A 16,169-nucleotide genomic window follows, 5' to 3' on the forward strand; every position below is an offset into this window, starting at 1 on the left:
ATCAATTAGGTGACTGAGCAAAATGATATCAACGGGTCTTGCCAACCTTGCATTCTAAAATTTTATCTAGATGGTGTTCTCAAAAAACCCCCTGACTTCCTGAAACAAACATTTAGACCCAAAAGCCATTAGAAGATACTTGCTTTGATCCAAAGATGAGGATGCCAGGTAGGACTTAGGAATCCACATATTTAAGCACATATATGTGCTTAAATACTGCGTTTCCTGTGCTAACAGGTGCCCAACGCTTTGCCCCCAGCTTCTGGCCTCAGCTTTTCTCCCTCCTGGGCAGACGGCCCCAGCTGGGTCCTTGTTGTCATGTGATCCTCATTGTGAAGACAGCGGCCCTCAGCCTTGTAGTACAGTGGCACACCCTCTCCTTAAACAACCGGTGACTTCCAACAATAGCCTCACAGCTTAGGCTGCTGGCTTAAGGGGCGGCTTCACCAAGAGCAAATTTGTAGCTTTTTATTGTTCCTTATCCATCAAGAGTTGAAAATTGGCAGCCTGTGCACCATGGTTGTTGATTCTTACAGCTGCCCTCTTCAGCCTGTGTGGAGTAGGCTTGTCGCTTGCTTTATTTGAATTGGTTACCAGCATTTAAAAATCGGGAGACTTTGGGGGCCTGGCTGGGTCAGTCGGAGGAGCATGTGACTGATGATTTGGGGGTTGTGAGTTTGAGCCCCATGTTGGGGGTCAAGGTTACTTAACACTTTAAAAAATAAACATTGGGAGACTTTGCAAAAACCCTGATTTTAATTGGAAAATCTGCATCCCTGGACCTGCTTAAAATCGCAAGATCTGGCACCTCTGGACTGCATCGTAAGCTCCTGCCCGTGCCAGGTGTTGTAGCACTTGAGTTCCTGTTGAATTGTCCTGCCATCTCAAGAGGTGGATGTTCCCGTTCTACAGGCGAGTAAACCAAGCGTAGGAAAGAGTAACTTGCTCAAGGCCCCAGGCTGCAGCGCAGGACTGGAAGCCATCCCTCTGGGCTGGGGCTCTCTTTCCAGTTCCTAATCCTGAAGCCTCTGTGACTCCAGCTCAGTCCTTAGGCAGAACTTTCTTATCCTCAGCCTCTCTTCTCTACCAGCTTTCTTGAAGGGAATGTCTCACGTGTGCCTGTGGGATTTTAATCCCCAGAAGGTGCCTGAGTAAGGACACGAAGAGGTCCGTGCCACTGCAAGGAGACTTCACATTTCCCAAGAGAAGGGGACAGGCCACGTCACACAGGGCCACGTAAAATTTGCCATTTAACTTCAACAACTGCTTTTTACTTCCCCTACCCCTATCTCTGTTCCAGTAGGGATTCTTAATCGGGGGCTTGTGAAGCCCAGGTGACTGCAGGCAAAACTGCCATTTCCAAGGACTCGGAGGGAAGGAAGTCTCAGCTTCTGGCTGATTCTTAACCCAGAAAACTTGGAAATTGAGAGAAGGCAAGGTGACCAATGACCTCCCATGAAGGGGAGCCTGAGCAGAGGTGGGGTGCTCTACCTCTGGATGTGTGCAGGGAGCCTGGGCGAAAGAAAGTGCCTCTACTGCCCCCTTGGCTGCCTTTCTCCCCAAACGTTAGGCTCAATTTGCAGTCCCTAAGCTTGCAGTATCCTCACCCATTTTGGCAGGTCTGAGTTTCTCAGCAGCACTTTTGACATTGAGGCAGGTCACTCGGGGTAAGTGCTGTGGGGAGTGGAGCAGCATCCCTGGTGACTGACCCAGTGCCAGCAGCCCCTGAGCTCCACCATTCTAGGGCAAGGGCAGCCGTAGACGGTATACAAGTGGGCATGGCTGTGTGTCATCGAAGCTTTAGTGTGACTCTGAAGTGTGAACATCACATAATTTTCACATGTCACGAAATATTACTCCTTTAACTTTCTCCACTCATTTATTGATTTATTCATTCATTCATTTATTCATTCATTCATGACAAACACAGAGAGGCAAAGACATAGGCAGAAGGAGAAGCAGGCTCCCTATGGGGACCCTGATGCAGGGCTCAATCCCAGGACCCCGGCCGGGATCACAACATGAGCCAAAGGCAGATGCTCAGTCACTGAGCCACCCAAGGGTCTTTCTTTAGTCATTTAAAAGTGGGAAAACCATAGTTTGCTGTGGGCCATACAAAAGCAGGCAGTGGACAGATGTGGCTGTCCCTTGCCAAACCCTGCTGAAAACCTTCCCGTTTCTCACTTCATCTCTCCCGTTGGGCCCTGTTGTGCCAGGTCTCTAAGAGTGGGTGTGAGATGCACAGCACATGCCCTCCCCGAGTTTGAGGGGGAGTCCATGCTCCACATCCTTCTAGAGCTCACTAAATAAAAGTGAGGCAACACTCTACCCTCCCAGACCATAAACACTCACAGGTGCCTTCGTGGTGTCGTGAGTAGTTACTTAGGATAAGGTTGGTCTAGTGTTCCCTTTTTTGGCCCACAGCCACCACTTTGGTCATTGTCACCACACATTTACTACCCTAGATTGCTCTGCAAAACCCCGTTGTGTTGGTAAAGCCCCGAAGGAGGAAGAATGGATGGGCCAGCAGCCCTTCAGTTAGCAGGAGCCCTCCTCTACCTCCCAAGGCCGGAAGAGGCCTTACAGTAAAGGGCGACTGGGATTTTGATGGGTGGGCCTTGGACATGACCCACTGGCCTGAGAGAAGGGCCTGGAATGGACACTGAAATGGAAGCAAAGTACAGGCGCTGACAGGGAAACTGCTGTGTGCTGAGGGACAGAGGATGTGGCAGGAGGCTAGACGGTGGGCTCGGGGCTCTCAGATATGAGGCAGAAGCTGCTTTTATGCAGTAATCAATGGAGAATCACCAAGATAGTGCAAGATTTGTCCTGTTTGAGGATGGTAAGGTGATGCTGTAGGCTGAATTGTGTCCCCTTCTCCCCACCTCCTTCATATGAAACTCTAACCCCCAATGTGATGCCTTTAATGAAGTCACTGAAGTTACATGAAGACACGGGTGGGTCTGAGGCAGCCACCCTGGCCCCATCCTGTAGCCTGTGCTTGGTTTGTGGTGTGTGGTGTGGAACCCAGCCTGGACAGGAAGTCATGAGAGGGAGTCAGTGCAAGAAAGCATATGCAGAATGTACGTGAGGATACCTTGTAGCATTGCTTTACCTGCAGGAAATTGGAATTAATGTTTGGTGGTTTAAAGAGATGCCCAGGAGCTCTTTTATGCTCCTTTCTTCAAAAGTTGGGGCATGATCATCTGCCCTGGGGTGTGGGTTTGATTTAGCATCTCACTTCTAACTAATGGAATGTGGCAACACTGCCATGTGACCAGGGTCAGAGGCTGGGTCATTACAAGGCCAGCTTCCGCCTGGGCCTTCCCACCCCCCAGACTCTCTCGATTCTCTCTGGGGGAAGCCAGGAGCTGTGTTGTAAGAATGCTCCAGCTGTGCTGGGAAGAGCCCACGCAAGAGGACCCAAGCCTCCTCACAAACGGCCAGCAGCAAACGGCTCACTATGTAAGGGAACATTGGGGAAGCATGGCCCACCGCCCCCATCAAGCCTTCAGATGATGCCACCCCAGTCAGCATCTTGTTGGCAACCTCAGAAAGACCGCCTAGAGCTCAGCCAAGCCACTCCTGAGTTCCTGTCCCACAGAAACTGTGAAGATTACTATTATTCAAAACCATGGCATTGGGGATAATTTTGTGACTCAGCAGTACATAGAACTAATACATGATATAAATATCTACCAGGAGGAGGTTAGGCAAATGAATTGTGATCTATTCAAAGGACTAAGTAATCAGCCTTTAAATTTGGGTGGCCCAGGATGAAAGTACAAATGGGAGCTTGCATACCATATGTCTAAACATTTTAAATTATTTTTATTTTATTTTATTTATTTATTCATGATAGTCACACAGAGAGAGACAGAGAGGCAGAGACACAGGCAGAGGGAGAAGCAGGCTCCATGCACCGGGAGCCCGATGTGGGATTCGATCCCGGGTCTCCAGGATCACGCCCCGGGCCAAAGGCAGGCGCCAAACCGCTGCGCCACCCAGGGATCCCCATATGTCTAAACATTTTAACATTATAAACCTAACTGGCAAAAATTTAAATACAGTAGGTTTTTTTTTTTTTTTAAATAGAGTAGGTTTTATCCTACCTACCTTGACAAATAATTCTTTCCAAAAAAAAAAAAAAGACTAAGATTTTTCTGTTTAGCAAAACATCAAAGATGATTGAGTTTGTTTATTGTCGTGCATGTCTGGGCATTCTGTTGATCCGCTAGTGCTGTTTGGATGTCCTAAATTCATAAATGATTATATATTCTGTAAAACTTATTTTAGGTGCTTTCATTTCAGCATGAATGATGTTTTCATAATGAAGATTTACATGTTATTTGAGTTTTGTTACAATAATGAGGCAGCTGTCATGGGTGGGCTGACTTGTGTCCTCCTAAATTTTAAATGTTGGAAATCCTAACCCCCAAGACCTCACTCAGAATGTGACTGTATTTGGAGATTGGGATCTTTAAAAAGGTCATTAAGTTAGTGATTAAGTTAAAATGTAGTCACAAAGGTGGGCCCCAATCTAATCTGACTGGTGTCTTAGTAAGAGGAGATGAGGACACAGACACACATAAAGGGATGACCCTGTGAGGACACAGGAGAAGACAGTGTCTGCACACCCAGAGAGACACCTTGGAAGGAACCCGCCCTGCCAACTCCTTGATCTTGGACTTCTGGCCTGTACAGTAATGTCTGTTGTTCAAGCCACCCCATCGGTGGGACTTTGTTATTTTTAAAGATTTTATTTACTCATTCATAAAAGACAGAGAGAGAGGCAGAGACAGAGGCAGAGGGAGAAGCAGGCTCCATGGAGGGAGCCCGACCTGGGACTTGATCCCCAGACTCCAGGATCACACCCCAGGGCCAAAGGCAGGCACCAAACCACTGAGCCACCCAGGCTGCCCCCATTGGTGGGACTTTGTAACGGCACCCCGAGCAAACCAACACAGCCCCTTAGATGATGAGAGTTCCACCTCACAGCTGCAGAACACGGGAGATGGTCAGAGAGTCGGAGAGCCTGAGTCCTCGAGGGACGGGCCACAAGCAGCGTCATTCCAGGCTCCACAGGGGGACGAGAGTTCTTACCTACACGGATACCTGGGGGCAAGAGGCCTTCATTTCCACTGGGACCCCAGTTGAGAAAGGCTGAGCTAGAAGATCCAACCATAAGATGCAGTTAAAGCCAGAGTGTGCCAAACAGATATATTCTCATCAAAAATGCTGAGTATATTTTTTAAAAATGCTGAGTAAATGTAAAACATGGAAAATCAACACAATTTTTCATGTGTTTCTAAAGGTTTCTTTCTTAAAATATTAAAAAATGGGCAGCCCCAGTGGCGCAGTGGTTTGGCACCACCTGCAGCCAGGGGTGTGATCCTGGAGACCCAGGATCGAGTCCCATGTCGGGCTCCCTGCGTGGAGCCTGCTTCTCCCTCTGCCTGGCTCTCTCTCTCCTTCTCTCTCTCTGTGTCTCTATGAATAAATAAATAAAATCTTTAAAAAATATTAAGAATTTTCTGTTAATGTAAAGACAAACTATATGGGTGGGGATGGGGAGTGACAGGTAGTGATTGTGAGGTTTCTTTTTATTGCAGTTAAATAGACATAAAATATACCAATGAACCATTTCTTAAGTGCATGGCTCAGCAACATCAACACACTCACCCTGCTGTGCACCCACCCCCACCACCGTCTCCAGAACTTCCATCTTCCCACACGGACCCCCCGCCCCCCACCCCAGCCCTGGCTCCCACCATCTCCTGTCTCTGTGGACAGACCTCCTGGGAGTGGGGTCCTGCAGGAGGTGTCCTGGATCTGGGTCCACTCCCTGAGCCTGGTGTCCTCGGGGTCCGTCCATGTGGGGGCAGGTGTCGGGGTCCCTTCCTTCCTAAAGCTAAATAATCTATTATGTGTGTGTAGACCACATTTTGCTTTCATGTCCTAGAGCAAGAGGTGGGGAGAAGGGTCTCCCCAGGGCCTGAAGAGGGGTGGTCACAGGAGCAGGTGGGGTCAGAGAGGCTTGTGTGCTTCTCAGTACAAGTGTGTATTTGTGATGGGGGGGGGCTTCTAATGCAGCACTGCCCCACGGGACTTTCAGTGATGATGGAAATGTTCTATATCTACGCCTTCCACCGTGATGGCCGCTAGCCACAGGTGGCTCTCGAAACCTAAATTAATTAAAATGAAACTAAACGTTGAATTCCATTCCTCAACCACTGGAGCCAAACTGTAAGTGCCTTGGGGCCACATGTGGCCAGTGCTGCCATATTGAGCAGCATAGCTCTAAAATGTGGGGCCAGAAAAAAATAAAATAAAATAAAATAAAATAAATAAAATAAATAAAATAAATAAAATAAATAAAATAAATAAAATAAAATATAAAATAAAATAAAATGTGGGGGCCAGGTCAGGGGCTCCTTAGCCCAAGTGAAGGGCAGCATGGGCCATAACAGAGTTAAATATGAAGGAAGCACAAGTATTTGTCTCATTCCAGTACCTTTGGACAGCCTGGGGATGTTGGGGGTGGAGAAGCAGGTTGCGGGGTATGATATATAATATGGACATGGCTTTAACGTTGGAAGACGGCACTGGGACATGGAAACTCCTTCCTGTGTAGTAAAAGTATAAAAATAAGGGCCAAGCCCAGGGGAGGTAGGAAGGGGATCTGATGGGGGTAAGATTCAGTTTTCATTAAAGAAGTTCTGGGGGACATAGGGCAAAACATGAAGGTTTATTACATCTCAGCGGTGTGCAGTCATTATGTTCTGTGCTTGAAAATTGTCTAAGAAAGAAGTCCCAATGCCGAGGGATCCAGAGAGCTAGTCAGCCATTCGCTTGATCTGCTTTTTGACCAAGAAGGTCTCTGAGACGGTGCACAGAGACACGTGAACCTCACAAGTGGCTGACTTGAGAAATCTCAGCGTTCCTTCATAGCAGACAGGGTGCTTCCATTTTTCCTGGGAGAGATGAAAGCATCTCAGGTTATTAGAGGTCTGGTTTCCAGGTGGCGTTATAATTTTGCCGTAGGGCTGCAGACTTCGACCTGTTTGGACAGTGGGCGTTGCACTCAGGAGTGGCCCCGGGGGCCCTGGTGGGTCCAGGATGCTGCCTTTGATTGGATCCAGAAAGATGCTCTAGATGGGAGCTGCAGGGGCCTCCCCCACCCACCCTTACCTGAACACATGCCCCCCAGGAGGACTGTAAACACCTGCTCCCGCAGCTGTATTTGCTGAGCACCTGCTCTGCGCCAGATGCTCCTGCAGTGCCCAGAAAGACCTTGGGGGACACTGCCATTCTTGTGCCCCTGTGGGCTCATGCTATGGGGGAGGAGACGGCCAGGGGACAGACAGTTCCGAGAGGATCAGGTGGTACTGGGAAGAAAAATCCAGCAGGGCAAGGGGCAGGGTACTGCTGCTGTCCTAGACGGGCTCAGGGAGAGCTTGTTGGAGGAGGTGACATTCGAACAGCGACCATCAGGAGTGGGATGGGGCCACATCTCGGAGGCTTGGAGGGTTCTAAGCAGGAAGGTGACACAGACAGGTTTATGCTGTGGTCTGGCTGCCAGGGGGACGGAGCCAGTGAGGAGGTGGACGGGCGCCCGGCAGGGGTGAGGCACCGGGCTCTGCTGGCCCCCAGCTCCTGTGAGCGGCGTTGGCACTTCACTCTGTGTGGTTGACCGTCAGCATTGTGCTCGGCCTGGAGAGTGCTCCCCGTGTTGTGCCAGCTGGGCGGCAAGCCACTTAGAGGGACAGGGGCAGCTCGGCAGCCATCGTGTGGCTAGCTTTGGTCTAGAACAAGTGCGAAGGTACATGAGCACCGCTGCTGCGGTCTCTTTGTACTTGGGCCTGCCTGCCCCAAACCACACGTGCACACCAGGCTCGTCCCCTGCAGGGTTTGCGGTGGCTTTATGTGATCCATACTGGTATGGGGCTGAGAGCCTCGGTGACGCCCTTCCCAGACAGATGGACTTTCACCTTCGAGGACCATCTCCTCAGTGACGGCTATTTAGCAGAGTGAGGGACGCTTGGGTCACAAAGATCTAGGTCCAAATCAAGCACCTGCCCTGTGTCATGGTCGTCACAGATTTCCTCATCCAGAAACGGGACTGACGGACAGACAGATGGACACAGTTGGCACCGCCTCTGTGATGAGGAAGTGGAGGAGGAGACAGAGGTGCTGTGCTGCCTTCAGAGCAGACTGGTGATAAAACGAGTTCTGGTGACAATGAGTTTTTAGTTTCGTGTTAACTGATCTTCTGTATTTTAATAACAGGGGTGAGGGGTGATCCAGGATCCACTTGTCCCTCAGTTACAAAATTCCATTCAAGACCAGCTTGCTTTAAAGAATCTTGATGTCCAGAAAAAGCTTGCTGCCCACACCGATGAGCTGAGAAGTCGACCAACGGGCTCAGGGCCTGACTTTGCCACTTACAGTGCCTCAGTTTCCTCTCCTGTCAGTGGGGACAAGGGGGGCCTCTGACTCACAGAGTTGTTAGGACATTGTGTTAACTCGTGGAAAGTGCTTAGACCCAAGCCTGCTGCCCTAGAAAGGTCTTAACAAACGTTAGTAGTCACAGAAAGGGCGGGTTTACTGTAGGCGTCCAGAGCAGCTGACGCCCAGGGCCTGATGGAACTTAGGGTGTGTTCCACAGTAGTGTTACTTAGAATTCATCTGACGCAACCAGCTGTCGTGTTTATCTGTGGTTCTAGCGCCCAGCCTCCGATGGCTTTTCCCCTCCCGACCGCTGGAGCCAGCCTTGCCTCGGGCCCCGCTGCTGGAATGGGTCCCACTATGACCCCACCTTTCCCTGCAGCCACCCAGCCACCCGGGCCTGTCACCCCAGCGGGATATGGCGGGTACCAGCTCCACTCTAGCCAGCCCCAGGAGCCCGCCCTGGCACCCACCATGGCCTCCTCCTACCAGGTATCAGCCTTGCCTTTCTTTGGCTAGCACTGTTGAAGACACGGATACCGTTGAGTGGGCATGTGCGCTGGGCAGCCCGTAGTGGCAGACAAATGAGGACACATACAGACTTACCTTCCTGCTCTTGTCCCTGCCCCTGACAGGCAGCAGGGGATGAGCTTGTGCTAATAGGGCGCTTCTGGCACTGATGATGCCATCTCCTCAACTCAGAGCTCTGAGCCTAGACATCTGGCTGCTGCATTTCCACTTGGAATTGCCAACACGTCCCAAGCTGGGCATGGTCCAACCCCCGAGCCTCTGCCCCTGACCACATGTACCCCTGACGTTAGCGGGTGGTACCATGGGCTGCCCAGCTTGCAAAGCTCACACTGCCTGTTTCTGCCTTGTTCCTCCCTCCCTTGCGTCTGAGACTCTCCCTCCAGGCCACCCCTAAACTCATGCCCACCCCCAGGGCGCTGCCTGGCCTCTGCTGTTGTCCTTGCCTGCATGTTGACCTGTTCCACGCAACAGCCCAAATGCCCCTTGGCATGGCACCCAGACCCTCCCCGAGCCCCTGGCCCCACCTGTCCCTCTGGCCCCAGATGGCATGTGCACAGGCCTGTGCTCTTACTGCCCTCTGGTCGGCAAGCCCACCTGCTGCCTCCGCGTGCCGGCCCTGGCTCACGTGTGCGCTGCCTGTACTGCTCCTCCGAGGAGCTGTCGCCAAGCTAGACACTCCTCAGAGCATGTCTGCTCTCAGATGTTAACAGTTCCACGGGAGCGGCTGTGTCCATGTCACTGGTCAGTGTGTCCCCAGCTCCTGAAATGACCCAGTTCAGAGCAGGAGCTCAGGAACCGTGTGAACGTGTGCCACTTGTGGGGCGAACGAGGGCAGCCCTCACCCCTGCCCTGAAGGGCTTTCCCCTCCTCTGTGTCTCTCTGGTAACACCCTTGCAGGACAGTTCCCTCTACAGACCGTCGGCAGGTGCCAGTAGCTACAGTAGCTACGAGGACGGACAGTGTCACTTACCTGCCTCCAGCCAGCCTCAGCTCCCAGCCACTGCCACGCTCTGCCAGCCAGGTGGGCCTCTGCATGGAGGCACTGGCCTTACGGTGCCAGGAGCTGCCGCGAAGTCACACTTGAAACTTTGCAGCTTCAGAGGAGGGCCAGGGGTCCCGTGCACATCAGGGCTATCTTCCTGGCCAGGGGTGGGGCTGGTGTAGGACAGAGAGGGCAGGAAGGAAAGAGAGAGAACTAGAAGGGGCGCTAACCAGTTTCTTCCAAGGAGGTGAGTTCTGCTGAGGACTTGGAGTTTAGAGATGGAAGAGAGGGGGGCTCTGGCCTTCGGCCAAGCTTAGACTTCCAGGGTGGTGTGGCAGTAGTGCCTGGGGCGGCCAGTTGCTACGGCCACAGGGAGTGTGGCCACCACTGTCTGCTGGGAGTCATTCCAAAGGGTGGCTTTGCAGAGAGACTCTGCTTGCCCCCCAGGGACTAAAGGAACTTCCATCCAGCCCAGCGGAGGGGACAGCCAAGCCCTACAACCAGCGGCCACGGCCAAGGCAGGGCAGCCACCCGGCACCCTGGCCTCGAGCTGCATGGAGAACTACACCTACCCGCTGGTGACCAGCACTCTGCCAGAGGCCTCTGTCTCTGCCCTGCCTTCCTACACCCCGACCTCCTACAGCCCCACCTCTGCCCCGGACATGGGTGAGACGTGCTTCCGGGCACGTGCAGGCACAGGCCATACTTCTAATAGTGTCATTGAAACCAACCCGTATCCTCCTGTCTCCTTTTTCTCTCTGCTTTCTAGGACCAAGCTACCTGGGCTACGAAGCAGCGGTGCACTCGGCGGCTGGTCCTCACTGCCCCCCACTGCCGCCCCTCCCGTTCCCGGAGCCCCCGGGCTCCCTGTGGGGCGGCTCAGGGAGCAGTCCCGGTGCCAGTTCTGCCGGCAGCTTCTCTGGGAAGCTACTGGCTCCCCCCAAACTGCCGAAACCTAAGGGCGGCCCCAGGGAGCCCCCGCTTCACTACTGTGACATCTGCAAGATCAGCTGCGCTGGTCCCCAGGTCAGCTGCCATCCACCCCCCGCTGAGCAGGCCCAGAGGACCTTCTGGGGACCGTCCTGCCCGCCGTGGGCTGGGAGAGCCCCCTCCCCCACCTGGCTAACCAGACATCTGGGTCATTGCCCCAAAAGGCCTGTTATTAAACTGGCAGTGTCAAGTGCACGTCAGAGTTGCCTTTCTGGCATGCTTGTGGAAGACAGAGGGCAGGCGTAGCACTGACTGCTGGCGGTGGGAACGTGGTCTGGGGGTTCCCTTGCCTGAGAGGGCAGAGACTGGGCGGGGCCCCCTCTTCCGCACCTGATGGGTCCAGTAGGCGCCGTTCCAAGAGGCGCCTGGGGGTGGCGTGCCTTCGCTGCAGGGTCACCTAAGGAGGCCAGCGTGCGCTCGCGTGTGTGCCTGTCGGTGTCTAAGAAGGAGATCCCGCAGCCACACTCACGGATAACCCAGCTCTCACGCAGTCTGAAGTCATCAGACCCCAGGGCTCCCTCTTCACAGAGTACCTCACACTAGTTTTGTTTTCTTTTTATTACTCTGAGAGAAAGCTGGAAATTGGAGGAGTGCGTAGATTCCAGGATGGCAGGCTATCGGGGTGCATGGGGAGCCCTCAGTACCCCCATCCAGCCCCCACCTCCCTGGCCAGGCTGGGGCCCTTTCCTGCCTCCTGCTTTCTTTACAGGCCTCTTGATTGAAACTTCTGTGCACTCTTTCCACTGTAAAACACACGTGCTCATTAAGGGGAGGTTAGTTTTCTCTGCTCCTGTCTTTACTTCTCTGCGGGATTTTTATTCTGCATCTCTGCGATTCTTGGGTCCTCTCACTTGCCAAACACAAGCCTCCACTCCTAATTCTAGGCCCTGCACAGCACTGTGTTGAGTGAGGTGGGGCGCTCCCCCACGAGGGGGACACATGCCTGCTGCGAGGTTGGCACCTGTTGGACGTGCCATGTGCCGCAGAAACTTGAGCTCTTGTCAATGCCAGCTTTTTTGCTAAGGTTAATGGCTCTCTTGAAATTGGAATTTTTGCTGAGAAAGCTGTGGGTTCAGAAGCAGGTGTAGATAATGACTCAGAGATGTCCCTGTACCCCCTGCCCCAACTTCCCCAAGGCCACCAGTTTCCGGGCTGCAGTCAGTGTCACAACCAGGGTGGTGACATTGATGCGAGCCATCCTTCTTATTCAGATGTCTGCAGCTTGTCATGCACATGTGTACATGTGTGTGCATCTTGTTCTGTGCAGACTTAGCACCTGGGCAGGCCCCTGCATCTGCCACCACCACCTCGGGGACCTGCATGTTCCCAGCACTTACCTACCCCTGGCCCTTCACTCCCATCTGCTACATGTGCAGGGCTTCGTCCCTGGTACCTGTTCTCGGGGTGTCCTGAGGGCCTTTCTCAGTGGCCCCCAGTGGACTATGGGGCCCCCAGGACTATGTGGACTATGGGGCCCCTGTGTGGCCAAGGGGAGTCCTTGGAGCTGCAGGAGCACCAGACAGGCCTCTTTCCTGGTCTTTCTGTCTTCACACACTGAATGCATGTTGATGGTGGGAGGTCTGGTGGCAGAAAGACAGTTGCAAACGTTTCCTCTTACTTTGAGCTTCAGATTCTGCGCCCCACGTCCTGTAGGTCATTTCATCACCACGTCCATGTGTCAGGGGGAGGCCTGGGGCCCAGAACCGAGGAACTCAGACTCGCCACAGTGATGAAGCCAGAAGTCAGACTTCAGATGGTCGAAGTCGTGAGGGTTAACTGGTGTGGTGCATGTAGGAGCAGGCCGGAGCTGCCTTACTTGCTGTACTTACAGCGGCTTTCCCTTTAGCACCATGGAGTCTGTTCTTCCAGGCTTTTCTCTGCCCCACAGGCCTTTACCTGGGGGGGTGCGTGCGTGCGTGTGTGTGTGTGTTCTGTTGCTCAGGTAAATGCTCATAAGTTTCCTGAGCTCCAGAGAGTTCCTCTCCTGCTCCTGTTGCTGGCTGCCTCCCATCTGCCCCGGAACTGGCCTGTGTCACTGGCGCATGTCACCAGGGCAGGCCGATTCTTGACGAGGTGGCTGAGCAGGCCCACTTAGAGCATGCTTACTGCAGCTGGCCTCATCTTAAGGACTCCCAGAGGGGAATCTGGAATGCCCCGTAAGAGCTTGGTCACTTGCCAGACGCCATCAGATATTTCGGGCACGCTGGTGCAGCACGCACAGGCCGGTGACTCACGCAGCCTCCCTCACAGACCCCCCGGCATGTTCGCCGCCTTCTGACAAGGAAGTGTGCCCTGTGTGATTCTGGTAGCGTATGTCTCGTGTGGTTCTTGAGGTCAGATCTAAATAGCCAGCATGTTCCTTTGAAGTAGCCCCTGAAACTCAAGAAGGTCATCAATTTTCCAAGAAGAGAAAGAAAACTTATGTCTTTCAGGCTGAGCTTCTGGCCTGTTGACCAGGTCTAATAAAGTGGCACACAACCGTCTGGGTGGCCAGTGAACGGAGGGAGGGGGGCGGGAGGCCTGGGTCTCCCCCATCACGGAACTGCACACACGGGCCTCTCAGGCCGCTCTCACTCTCTGCCTGCAGACTTACCGCGAGCACCTGGAGGGACAGAAGCACAAAAAGAGAGAGGCGGCCCAGAAGGCGGGCACGCAGCCCAATGGCAGCCCGTGTGGGGTGCAGGCACAGCTGCGCTGCAGCCTGTGTGCCGTGTCATGCACGGGGGCAGAAGCCTACGCCGCTCACATCCGGGGGGCCAGGCACCAGAAGGTAGGAGCCCTCATGCCCACCCCCCACCGATGGCCTCCCAGGGGGCAGCTGCCCACAACAGGAAGCTTTTCCTGTGGGGCCCATGCGGCTGCATTCCTTGGGATGTTCTAGAAGTTGTACCCGCCCCCTGGATCGAGGCCTCTTTCATTCCCAGACTCCAGGGAAGACTGCTCTGGGCCTTAGGTATGTTTACCTGCTTATGGAAATGAGAGTTGGAACACGGATGAGGTCAAACTGCATGTTCAATTTGGGGTTCTGCTTTTTAAAAAGTAGATCAAATGAATACAATTAAAATGGTCAAGTTCCCATGTCAATTTTGATAGCAGTGTTTTAATGGGTATGAGATTCTTTAACATCTGTGTTTTTTATATTTATTACTATGTTAATATCAACCTTTTCCTGTGGCCTTAAAGTGCCTGTATTATGCCAGCTTATGAGAAGCTCAGTGGGATCCCCTTGGCTAGAGAAGGTAGAGAGACACCCACCTCTCTCCCTGAGGGGTCTGCCCTTGCTGGGCTCCAGAGGGAGCTTTTTGAAAAGCAGCAACGCTGCCCAAATGGTATTGTTAACCAGCTAGGTAATGCTCACTTGCAGGGGGTGTGCCCTGAAGGCAGGACGAGGAGTGCCTGGTGGGACACCAGCTTGGTGACATATAGTTCACAGGCAGGAGAGTTAGGGAGGCCCCGGTCTGTGGGCCCACACGGAACCCGCTCTGTGCTCCCTCCTGCCCCTGGGGCCTCTGCTCCTGCCCTGCCCCGCTGCCGGCCCTCCTCCAGTTCCTGTTGCCAGCTGGGCCACCCCAAGGTCACCAGCCCAAGGTCCTGTGTTTTCCCCTCCCCTCCTCAAGGGCCTTGTCCTCAGCCCAGCCAGGCCAGGCTCTCAGAAGCCTGAGCAAACCCACAAAGCCCACAAAAGGAGAGAGCAGATACCTGGAGGAAGGGAAGCAAGCAAGCAAGCAGAGGAGTGGGAAGAGTGGGTGCACAGGCCTGGCCGTGTGGGGCTGCAGGCAAGAGAGCTGGGACCCAACAGGGCTGGGCTGTTCCAGGGGCCAAGGAATCCTGCAGCCAGCTCTGGGAGGGGGCAGGTCTGAGCTGTGAGTGTCAGAGCCGCGGCACCCAAGCCAGGTCTGAGGTGGTTGTCAGCAAAGATGCTGCAGGTGGTGGGGTAGTCCTTGTAGTAATGCATTGAGGGGGGTGCTGGGATGCCAAGGACAGGGTGTCACCAAATCCTACGTGAATCCGTGTCCCTGGACAGGGATGCACAGTCCCAAGGGAACATGGAGTGTATCCGTGCATGTGGACCGTCATACATCTTAGCAGGTGGTCCCTGTACCCATCTGGGGTGGGCACTGGGCTGCTGCTTGGGATGCCAAAAACAGCTCTGTCTTTCAGCTGAGACCATGCCGTTTGGACAGAGCTGTGGATGTCAGCAGCACAGGGTGTTGAGATGTTCTAGGTCCTGCCGGGGCATGACTAGTGGGCCTGGAAGCAGGAAGTGATGCTTGGGAGCCAAGGGCATATCCCTGGGGCCTGGGATGGGACCCGCACCCCCCTTTCTCCAGGTTGTCTGCCTCCTACACCCACCCAGGTGCTCTTCTTTTAGGAGGTCTAATCAGACCTGGAGGTGGCCCTGACAGGGGGCCTGGGTCTGTTCCAGGTCCTCAAGCTGCACACTCAGCTGGGGAAGCCCATCCCTGCCATAGAACCAGTGCCAGGGGACTCCAGCTCGGCCCAGGCCACCTGTACCAGCAAGCCAGCCCCTCTCACCACGGAGAATCTCTCCACGGCCTCTGCCAAGCCCACAGCCCCTGCTGGCCCCAGCATGTGCACCCTGAGCAAGCCAGCACTAGCCAAGAGACCAGCTTTGAAGGCCACGTGTGTGGGTACATGTCTGCGTGTCACAGCCTAATGCCCGTGCCCTGACTCACTCCTCATGCTGGAATTTCACAGAAGTGCTTGTCCCGTTAACTTGTGTGTATGTGTACAGCCATCACATCTTTCCAGAGGGACTAAGCTCTGGATGGAGGGTGGGGAATGGTGAGAGGCAGGCCTCTCCCGCATCTTGGCCACCTCTGGGCCACACCCTTGAGAGCCAGCATGGTGACAGCACGATTCACACCCTGGTGTTCAGGGTGAACGGAGCAGGCTCTGATGAGTTATGTGGGTCTCGGGGAGATTAAAGTGGGCTCCTGGTCCCCCCACCTGTGGTCCCACCTCCCCTGGGGGGGCCCGGGCAGTAAAGGCTGCCTGGTGGTGCAGATTGAGTGGCTAACAGCTAGGGTCGCGTGTGAGACGCTCAGTCCACTGACTGCTTCACGGCGTTGACCAGTTTGCCCTCCATGACTCTGGAAAGTAGGTTCTGCTGTAATCCCAGTTTGCAGAGGGAGAAAGAGAGGTGAGGTGAGGTCATGTACCTGGCCCTGGGCCCCTTCATACACAGCTCTTAGAG

At 53.8% G+C, this 16,169-nt stretch overlaps 1 protein-coding gene across 6 annotated transcripts in view; it reads left to right on the forward strand.

Annotated features, from left to right (window-relative positions):
- Window positions 1–16,169, forward strand: part of ZFR2 (zinc finger RNA binding protein 2) — a 52,923-nt gene that overhangs the window by 12,013 nt on the left and 24,741 nt on the right. For 5 of the 6 annotated variants that reach the window (XR_005375221.1, XM_038567781.1, XM_038567782.1 and 2 more), the window contains exons 2-7: window positions 8,727–8,940; window positions 9,877–10,000; window positions 10,409–10,627; window positions 10,731–10,987; window positions 13,539–13,721; window positions 15,378–15,603. Coding sequence is in view for 5 of the 6 variants with exons in the window: in XM_038567782.1 (XP_038423710.1) it covers window positions 8,727–8,940; window positions 9,877–10,000; window positions 10,409–10,627; window positions 10,731–10,987; window positions 13,539–13,721; window positions 15,378–15,603 (1,223 nt within the window). In the remaining variant the exon portion in view is untranslated. Of the gene's footprint in view, window positions 1–8,726; window positions 8,941–9,876; window positions 10,001–10,408; window positions 10,628–10,730; window positions 10,988–13,538; window positions 13,722–15,377; window positions 15,604–16,169 lie in introns of those variants that run through there. The other variant, XM_038567783.1, reaches the window with a different exon arrangement.

The sequence above is a fragment of the Canis lupus genome, chromosome 20, assembly GCF_011100685.1.
Source record: "Canis lupus familiaris isolate Mischka breed German Shepherd chromosome 20, alternate assembly UU_Cfam_GSD_1.0, whole genome shotgun sequence".
NCBI lineage: Eukaryota > Metazoa > Chordata > Mammalia > Carnivora > Canidae > Canis > Canis lupus.